Source organism: Rhodamnia argentea, chromosome 3 (assembly GCF_020921035.1).
Source record: "Rhodamnia argentea isolate NSW1041297 chromosome 3, ASM2092103v1, whole genome shotgun sequence".
Taxonomy (NCBI): Eukaryota; Viridiplantae; Streptophyta; class Magnoliopsida; order Myrtales; family Myrtaceae; genus Rhodamnia; species Rhodamnia argentea.
In genome coordinates, this window is record NC_063152.1 from 13,833,765 (window position 1) to 13,844,414 (window position 10,650).

Here is a 10,650-nt window from a genome sequence, read left to right on the forward strand (position 1 = left end):
ATTCTCTAACATAAATCCTAATGCAAGCTTCCTTGTTTCTTGAGTAAGAAATGTCAAGAACTTCGAGAATCTCAATGGACCCATTCAAAGGGATTCAGCATTGTTGAGCAGAAATTCTTACGATGAAAAATTGCAGGCAACGTTTAACAAAACCTAAAAAAGAGGACCCGTCAATGCAAACATACATAAGAGAGTCAAAGACTTCCAAAAAATATACTAGGAGAGACTCATCACCGGTTTCTACATGAAGAGGGATAGTCGACATGACAACCAGGTTTCTACAATCTATACATTGGCATCTAGATTGGAATGCATAATCAAGAGTAAAGCCGTATTGTTCCAACTTGTCTTGAATTTGGGAATACGAACTAATACTTAATGTTCGAACTTAATAGGGACTCGCCATCACGGTGGACAAATTTCCACAACCTAGGCACTCTTCTTTAAATTGGAGCGCATAACCGAGGGTAAATTGTATCATTCCAATTTTCCCAAAAATTCGAGAACATACACACGCATATTCCTTTTATATTCCTAGGGATGCTCAGCCATGACGGGCAGGTAAGTATTCATTTCCCCAATCTCTTAGGTTTAAAGCTTTCAGAGTCTTTTCTTCCTACAATGTTAACACTTCTAGGAATCTAGGATATATTCAATTCTCATGTCTAGAAAAGGCATAGGCTTCTCATAGTCACTTTGTTGGCATTCATGCTTAAAAATTGGTGGTTATCCTAACACGATTGAACTATGCATAGTGCATCACAAATTTCCACGGAGGATGAATTTTAGAGAAAATGAAATGAATTCTTCCAACAAGAGATGTTTAAACCTTTCAAATGGATGTTTTCTCATAAGACAAGAAGCAAAACCTATCCAAACACGTCCCATACACACTTGAGAGATGTGTGGAATGAAAGGGATAGCAAAACCTTGACCTGCAAACGTAGGGGTCATTCGCAATGATTACATGGATTGAGAAGACGAAAGACATTCATTTCTCTATCCTAAACACTACAAGTGACCATTAACGACCCCATTAAATGGTGGTTTCATTTCTTTAACCCCCTGTCAAGAGCCACCCCACATCGAGGCCAAATGGAGGTGAGTCCAGTGATATCAAAAGGTAAATGGTTAGAAATTTTCTTGCTCAAACTAGCATCAATCTTCATGTGTTGCTTGACATTTAAACTTATAAGGTAGTTCAGGTGCTTTAGGATGATGAAAAGCATTCGTATCTCTATCCTATACATTTTTATCCTTTGCACGGCCCAATTGAGCCTATACATTTGTTTCATAAACCCCGTTGGTGATCATTGACTATTTCAAGACAAAGAGGACATCACTTCAAAGCGGCAGAAGGACAGAATTTGTAGAGGATTCCTAGATTTTTTTTAAGCATGCTAGGATTCAATTTGCATACCTAGCATAATCATTGAAAATTTTGTTTCCAAAAGGAAAGGAAAGGGCGGGATTTCAATAAAAAAATACGAAAAAGAAAAAAGGAGAAAAGGCTAATCCTGGGCATCAAGAAAAGCAAAGCACCTCGTAAAAGCAAGGCCAATGCCCATTCAAGCACTTGTACACTTGTAAATCATGCGTTTGACCTTGTAAACATCAAAAGATTACATGATATCTTTATCCCCAGCAAGATCTAGTTGTAAAAGAAAATCCCCAAGGGAGTTAGATCATGAAAGATACTCCATAGTTGTGCCATACTCAAGTGACAAAAACATAGACAAAAGTTTGCACCTTCTTGATGTAATAGAGGTGTTCTCTAAAGACAAGTGTGCGCTTCGAAGACTAGAGGTGCTCTCTAAAGATTATAGATATATTTCAAAGACTGAAGACGTTTTTGAAGAATAATCTAGTAGGGTCAGAGCCATTGGTAGATCCGCAATGATCACCAACGTCAAACCCTTTTTTTGTATATTCCGGGCCAAAACAAGCTTTCTTCAGTCCCTAATCCTTACCTATGTTACAACCTTGAAAAGCCTTTTCCGATTAAGGCACTTGAATTAATGTATAGCTAAATGATTCTGATACTGAGGGCACGAAAAATGAAGTTTAGGTAATCATGTCAAAGTGGACACAAGTAGACATGGCCACAGGCCGGTTTGGACCTGGAGCCGGCCCGTTGACCGAGACCGGTTGTTTCGATAACCAACACGGCCCCTCATGGGCCAGTTCCGGTTTTAAAAAATTAGGAACCGGCCAAAAAAAAAAAAAGGTCGCCCTAGGGCCGTTGGCCTAATTGGGGAAAGAGCCAACGGCTCTTTCCCCTCCTCCCACCCTAGCCTCTCTCTGGGCCCTCTCCCCCGGCCCCATCCCTTCCCCCATTCTTATGGTCGTTGCAACCCCTCCTCCCATTTTTTTTCTTTTGTAAATTCCCTATAAATATCATACCCTCCCATTTCATTTTTTCTTACAAATTCTCTCAAATTATCTCAATCCGCTCAATCCCGGTTCAATTGTATCAATTTTCTAAATTAGCTTTTCGCTCAATTTTTTGAAAAAAATGGCAAGTGGAAGCGGAGCTGGTGATAGGGGAAAGAGCCCGATGCCAATGGGGATGGGGGAATCCGATTATCCTCAATATCATGATCCTCGTGAGTTTACATGTTGGGTAGACGATGATGATAATATCAACTATGTTCCCAACGTCAAACACGTCCCAACGCAAGAAAGTCTTCATCCTCTTACCGGCATCAAAGAAACATCGACAACAAAGGTGCCGGAACGGCAAGCCCAGGAGAGTACATCTAACTTGTGGCAACACTTCGACAGGTACATATAAGCGGAGACAAATACAAGATAAATTGTAAATATGTATGAAATCATACAATTTTAATAAAGGAGATGGTTATAGAACATATCGTCAGCATATGACGCAAAAACATGCAATGCAAGTACGGATCGACACTAGGCAACAACAAATTTTCGAGTACGCCAATCCTAACACTTTTCCTTTATTTTGTTATAGTGATGAATTTTATAAAGAAACATTAGCTCAATTTTTTCCATTGAACATTTGCCTTTTACAAATGGTGAAAATTTTGGTTTGAATTTTTTATCAATGCTGCATATACTCCGCAAGCAAAACATGTTCCAAGAACTACTCTTAAACGCGAACTTTTTAGGCTGTATTAGAAAAAAAAAAAAAAAGCTTTGCAAAAAAATTTTTACGGATTTCAATGGACGTGTGCATATAGGTAGCAATATTTGGAGTGATTATTGGAAAATTCATTCTTATAAGGGTATCACATTTCATTGGATAAGTGACAATTGGAACATGCAAAAAAGAGTACTTGCATTTCGAGTGTTTGATTAAAAGCATACCACCAATAATATTTATAGAATAATTATGTAAGTTTTAGAAGAATATAATTTGATTAATAAAGTTTTTTCAATTGATTTTGATAATGCCGCGTCAAATACCGCTTCCATTCCCGATTTAGAAATATTTCTAAATTTTCTTTTGACGGATAATTTTTTCACATTAGATGTGCTTGACATGTTTTGAATCTATATGTACAAGATGGTTTACGAACTCTTGAGACTTTTCTCACCCCAATAAAGAGAGCAATTATATTTTTATGGAGTCGTCCCCAAGTTATAAAAGAATGGGGCGGATTTTATAAATCACATGAACAAAAACCAAAAAGATTTCGAAAAGATGTTCCGACTCATTAGAATTCTACTTACAAGTTGCTTCATCAATCTTTTGCTTATAAAGTTTTATTATGTATGTTTATTTCAAATAATGTTTCTAAAATTACTTTGCTCCCTCAAGATTTTTTTGTTTGAAAAAAGATTTTAGATTTTTTGAAAGTTTTTAATAATGTAAATTATACTTTATCTTGTGTTTATTATCATACTAAGTATTTATTTTTAATAGAGTATGTTGAAATTGTTGGTATTTTTTGTGAATATGAGCAAGATTTTCAGTTAGCTCCAACTATTATAGCAATGAAAGCAAAATGGCTATATTATTATGCCCGTATTCCTCTTATTTATTTGATTGCTATTGTTTTTGATCCACGTACTAAATTAGATTATTTGTATAATTATCTGAATGATATTACTATGATTGTTTACATTTGAATGAAACAGTATATATTAAAACTATACAAGTAGAGGTTAAAAATGCTATAGTTGTATTATATAATGAGTTTTGTAGTAGATATAATTTAGGTGATAGTGGATCTTCTAAACCTAGTGCCTCACAAAGGGAGGAGAGTGGTAGACTTAGTAGAGGGTACAATTTGCTAATTAATAGACAAAAATGATAAAAGGGAGCAACAGGTAATATTTCCGAATTAGAAAATTATTTAACCAATACTTTTAAGTTCCGTGATTCCGAACACAAGACTGATTTCAAAATTCTCGAGTGATGGAAGACTCATTCAACCCAATTCTCAATCCTCACTCTCATCGCAAGACAGATGTTAGCAACCCCTTATTCAACAGATTCAGTTGAACAAGCATTTAGCCTTGGAAGATTAATTTTGGACGACCGCCATTCAAGATTAAATCTTGAAGATGTGGAGGCTCAAGCTTATGTCCATGATTGGACAAATGCTAAATTTCAACAACAAAAGCTGTATCGAAACAACGAATTCTTTAATGATGATAGTGGAGATACCACCACCACGGGTACCACAATGGGTAGTGACCATTGACGATGAGGTAAGTTGGGGTTATCAAAGATAAAAGAATTACATGGGCTTTGATTCTTCTATCCCCAAAAAAATATGTTAGGCACTTAATGATAATTCATTAAGTTCAAGTCCATTCCCTCTCCCTTTTTTCCTCCCAAATTTGATTACAATGTGCAATTTGACTATAATTTATAATTGATAATTTATTATTTTTCTATTTCAAAAAATTATTATTTTAAATTAAAATTTAAATTCGAAACCGGAGCTGGGCCTTGAACCGGCCCGAGGCTGCTGGGTTCATGAACTGGAACCGATGGTTCACAGCCCATGGCCATGTCTAGACACAAGTATTGGTGTTACAATGAACAAAGTTTACAATTTCTTATTGGTAGACAAAGGGTATTTCAAGTTTAAAACAGACATCATCACAGTGTGCACAAAAGTTTTTTATGGTATTTTCCCTGTTCATAACTTTTCTTGAAAGAAGATAGACATTCTTCCTCAATACAAGCTTTTAGTTTTATGGCTAGGGATCTTAGCCTTATGAAATATGTGTTGAGAATGCCATAAAACCTTCATTATAAATATGCAAGTTTCTGAGTATGTAAACAAGGATAATATTACCCAAATAAAAAGTTGTTCATGAAATTATTCAATAAAGAAGTGTGGTAAATTAGTAGCCTACTTGATATAACTTTCCCACAGTGGCTACATCTATGAAAAGGGTGTCTCGACTATTATACATTGTTTGGGAAACTCCTTATAATTGGAAAACATCCAAAGCTTCAACAGATTATATCAGCTTTTATGAAGTGGTATCCTTAGCTTTTATAAAGCAGCAACATCCTATATTAGCGTTAAGCCGCTCACCTTGGTTTGATATAATGGATTGCCAAACACAAGTTATGTTACTCAGAACACCAAGTAAATTGTCCAAAAAGTTATAAACCTATTATACAACGGCCAATTCAGTCCATAGTATTTTAGTTGTGCCAATTTAGTTGTAAATAGTTTCACAATTTGTCAATTGACACGGATGTTGGTCATCCTAAATAACATGGTCAATGCTGATGTAGCTCATTTTTGTAATTTATTTAATTTTTTATGTATTTTTATTTATTTATTTCTTTTCCTTTTTTTTTAAATTTTTTTCCTTTTTTTTACTACAAGGCCGGTAGGAAGCCATCGGCCGAGGCCCAACAAGGGCCGTCAATGCTACACAAAAAGGAAAAAAAAAAAAAAAAATTAAAAAGGGAAAATAAGAGAATATTTAAAATTAATATAAAATACAAAAACTTAAACAAACAATAACTTGCAAAAATTGTATATGTCGGTGTCGGTTATGTCACTTAGGATGGTCACGTTCACAACAGCCATTTCCAATCAAAAGCAACAAGTTGGACTAAATTGGTATACTACCAAAAGGTTTAGGACTAAATTGGCTCCATTGAAAATGTTGGAACCGAATTAATCACCATGCAATAGGTTCAAAACTTTTAGGATAATTATATTTGTTAGGGGTGTCAACGGCATGGTTTGGTTTGGTTTTTTGAAATAACTGAACCAAACCGAACAATTATGGTGAATGGATAAACTAAACCGAATTGCAACCCCAACCGAATAGGCATTGAACCGAACCGAACCGACTTTTCGGTTCGCTACTATTTGCTTTTTCGATTTTCTTAATAAACGGCAACAAAATATATGTTTTTCTTTTATACATGTGCTCGTGCAAAGCGTGTGCCATGTGAGTGGAGCTCCGAGGTTGGCGTCACCGACCTGCCACGGAGCTGCCGCCTCAGGCTCTCCGCGATACCGATCCTCTTCGTCCCAAGGCACCGCGTACACCTCACGAGCCCGAATCGGATCCCTCCCCCTCGCTCTTCCCGACGGTGCACCCCTTCAAGCTCAATGTAATGTTGCCGCACAAAACCATTTCCACTCACTCTGCAAAAAAGCAAACCGGAGTCAGTCAAAGTCACAAGACACCCACAAATTTGTCGTGAGGTTGAAGGAGCAAAGCAAAGACGAACCTGGTTGGATTCGACGTTCCTAACTCGATCAATTCGAGTAAGATCAATTCCTTCAAGAGCAGGTCAAAACAGAGCGTATCGAGCAGAGGTCGGAGAACGCCGATGAGGTCGGACCGGAGGCACAAGCGGAGGACATGGAATCGGTTACTGGGGACCCGGAGAGGGCTGTTGGTCGAACCCGGGTTGCGGGGCGTGCAGCGAGCGGGTGGCGATGGTGGTGCGGTTGCCATATCCGCATTTTCATGTGTAGTGGGTTCTGGTGTTTGCTCGGGGTAGAAGCACCTCATACTTGGTTTTACTCAGTTTGGTTAACTGAATACCGAACCAAATCGAGCCGAAATATCCTGAACCAAAAAAAAGAATTATTTTTGTTTCATTATGCGACTCGGAAAACCGAACCGAACCAAAATGCATGAAATTTTTTGTTCGGTTTGGTTCAGTTTGATTTTAACACCCCTAATATTTGTAACCACCACTCTCCCACTTATGTATTGTATCTATCTATATTCGATTTTGTGTATTTACTATTAGACATAAGAAATTATATCTAGTCTGAACTTATGTGAACACGCGGCATGATATTTATTTGTCAAGTCCGTAAATGATATTGATGAAACATAGAAAGGTTAGAGTGGACTGCTCTCAATGGGACTTCGTCATTCGACAAAGCAGAAACTATTGCCTCACTCGACAAAGAACTTACTGATATGGATTCATTTCAGGATTTACACTGACATGCACGCCACTTGACATCACAGGAAATATTCTTGGCCGGTTCTGAAACAACCAGCAGCACTATCGAGTGGGCGATGACAGAACTCCTACTGAACCCGGAATCCAAGATCAAGGTCCAAGCCGAGCTGTCCCTGGTTGTCGGGTCAAACCGAACGGTCCAGGAAACCGATATAGACTAGCTCTCCTACCTGCAAGCAGTTGTGAAGGAAACCTTCAGGCTCCACCCGCCACTCCCCTTCCTCGTGCCACGGAAGGCCATTCGCGATACCATCTTCATGGGTTTTGAAATACCCGAAAACACACAGGTCTTTATGAACGCTAGGGCAATCGGTATAGACTCAGATGTCTGGGAAGAACCTATGGCTTTTAAGCCCGAGAGTTTCATCGGGTCGAAGTTGGATTACAAGGGTCAACACTACGAGTTCCTTCCATTTGGAGCAGGTCGAAGGATGTGTGTCGGCGTGCCCTTGGCACATCGCGTGCTTCATCTGGCTTTGGGCTCACTGCTTCATGAGTTCAATTGGGAGTTCGATGGCCGCATTTATCCGAAGACGATGGATATGCGTGATAGGATGGGGGTGGCCACGAGGCAGTATGTGCCCTTGCTGGTGGTGCCCAAAAGAAAGCAACATAAGACTTGGTTCGCTTGGAAATTTATGTTTGCTATGTAATTTTAGTCTGAATATTTCTTTGCTTCCTCAATTGCTACTGCACGTGTGGACATTCGTTGTATATGTATTTTATTCCTACCAATCCTCAGTCCAAATATGTCAAATAAAAACGGGCCTATGTCATTTTCAAAATCGTCTCATGCATCAATTAGATTTTTAGATCTCAAAATAATTGAATTTCTTGTTCTAACAACTTGTAAATAGATGATAGAGTAGGCTACAGCCAGAGATCTTTAGTCCATTGGCAAGAATTCCATCTCCTTCACGGGACTAGCAGTTCCCCCTGTTAATCGTTGGGGACCCAAATAACCACACGGAGGTAATAAACTTCATAGCCATTGCATCTATCTTACAATGTTTTGATCTCAATGAATTATTATGCACTTTCTCTTCCGAAGTATGTATTCCTTCCGGCTATGGAGATAAAGAAAGAATTAGTAACCGATCTCCCAAGCCTATATATACCTCGCAAACTATCAAACTAATGCTCGATATCTACGCAACAACTTTGATTATGAGTTATATCTATCAATACCTGGATTGGCCATCTACTATTTTTACTGAACCATCCCAATAGCTTGCGACTTCAATCTCTCTTCAACCCATAAATACAGTATCTTTCTAAAGTCATATACAGGTATGATTAAAAATAATAGCATTAAAGATTAAAAGTGAATTAGCATACCCAATCACTAAAGTTTTTAAGATTTGGCCAAGTTTATAATGTTTCAAGCACTCTCATCTTTTATCTTGCTTTATATAGACTCTAATTTCCCATGACTAATTTGACCCCTGTGCTATATTTTTCACGTTGTTCTCATTACGACATTAAAAAGGTAATTTCGAGGATTAACAAAGGATCAATTAGAGCCATCCGAATGCTTACATGACAAGAAATGCCCTCTTCACGAAAGGGCCAAGCGGGGCTTATCACTATAGGAGTTATTCTTTTTTCGTTGAAACTGTACACATGTAATGACACATTGAAATAATCTCGAAACAAAATGCAATCCCAAAACTTGCTTCAGTACATTGAGGAAAGATGCCGAAAAAATTTACATGAAGCATTACCAAGAACACATTAAACTAGCCGATGCGCAAACAATTTGTTGTCACTCTTAACTCCTTTCTCTTGCCACTTTTCGTTCCCTTCTTCTACATAATTAGCATTAGTGGTGTCGTTATTAAATTCGAATCCGCAATTAAATTCCATTATTGTTCTATACCGTCCAATGGACTGCATTGTTCCACAACTGGCCCGTTGACTTCGACGTTGAGGCTTGTTGTGTTTATCTCACTGAGAATGAGATCGTAGTTCTCGATTCTAATATAAGATCTTTCGGATTTGGCACTCTCGGTCGATCTTATTCAACGAACCGATTAAGTTCTTAAAAGATTCCCACTTGGATAATCCTGTGGGCCCAACCTACCCATCGAGAACCCGTTTGGGTTAGTCAAGGGATTTTTAGAACAAAAATACTCCCAAAGCGTCTATGTTCAAAATCAAAACAAAAAAAAACTTAATTCCTAATTCTTGCCACTTTTCATGCCTTCTTCTAGATAATTAGCATTTGTGTGTAAAGAATCGAAACCACTCGAATGGACTTCATCAAACCGGCCAACTTTGGGCCCATGGGAATAGAGGTATTCTAATTGATGTTGGGCTCCCTCTTGTTCTGGTGCACTCTTAGTCTATGTCGAAATCACCTTATTCCTATTCTTTGCCTCCTTGCACTCGCCTCCTCTCCACTCTTCTGTTGGTTTGTATCTCCTCTAGATTCTTCGCTTTTGTTTTTGCTTTTGCTTCCGGTTTCTTGGTTTTTTTATGCTTCCTAGTGGTAGTTCGACATCAGACAAGGAAGAATTCCCAAACCATGTTGAATCAAGAGATCTACAAGCTGAAAATGAAGTTTCTCCTCCAAAATCAAGCCGATCACCCTTAATATCTTATGGGTTCTACTGTCTAATTCATCCTTAAAGGAATCTAGTCTATGGCTCTTTGTTCCTCCGGTGCATACTTAGATAGCTCTGCAAATTTTGCTTCATACTAGTCTACGGTCAAGCGATTTTGGCGCAGATAAAGGAACTCTACTAGCTTGCGCGGTCCAAGAAATACTTGTTGAAGACTTCCCATCACGTACTCGAATTCCCCTATAGCTGATGCACGGCCAAAGTGACTTTGTCTTACTACGAACACCTCAACGGGGCCAGACGTGGTAGCCTTGAGGTCTCTACATCCAGAAAACTTAGAAGACTTCAATTTCAGAAACTGCTCTACCAACTTGTGCATCCGACCGCCTCCATTCCCGTTTCCAACTAACATGTCTTCTTGAGGAGCAACGGCGGCGATGGTAGTCCGGTTCCTCATCCGTTGCCCCATCGGATATCCTAGAATGCATAGAGTTCCGACATTCCTTAGTGTAGCCATACGTTCTCGAGTATGTATCGCATCGCATAGCTAAGGTGGAGTCTTATGTTCTGGAATATGTTGTGCCATATGTACCGGGGGTTGAGCCTTACATTCTCAAGGACACGAAGCCGTTATCATTTGAG

General features: G+C 38.5%; 1 protein-coding gene across 1 annotated transcript; it reads left to right on the forward strand.

Moving 5' to 3' along the window:
• Positions 1 to 7,500: 7,500 nt before the first annotated feature.
• LOC125314104 (cytochrome P450 76A1-like) lies at positions 7,501 to 8,097 on the forward strand. The gene is made up of 2 exons (XM_048275567.1): positions 7,501 to 7,560; positions 7,732 to 8,097. The coding sequence occupies exons 1-2, from the start codon at positions 7,501 to 7,503 to the stop codon at positions 8,095 to 8,097; spliced, it is 426 nt and encodes a 141-aa protein (XP_048131524.1).
• Positions 8,098 to 10,650: the final 2,553 nt, after the last annotated feature.

Bases quoted from the DNA above. Each gene is read 5' to 3' on its own strand.
- LOC125314104 (XM_048275567.1), top strand. From the start codon at position 7,501: ATGACAGAACTCCTACTGAACCCGGAATCCAAGATCAAGGTCCAAGCC. The intron at 7,561-7,731 runs GTTGTCGGGTCA...GAAAACACACAG, and splicing joins TCCAAGCCGAGCTGTCCCTG to GTCTTTATGAACGCTAGGGC.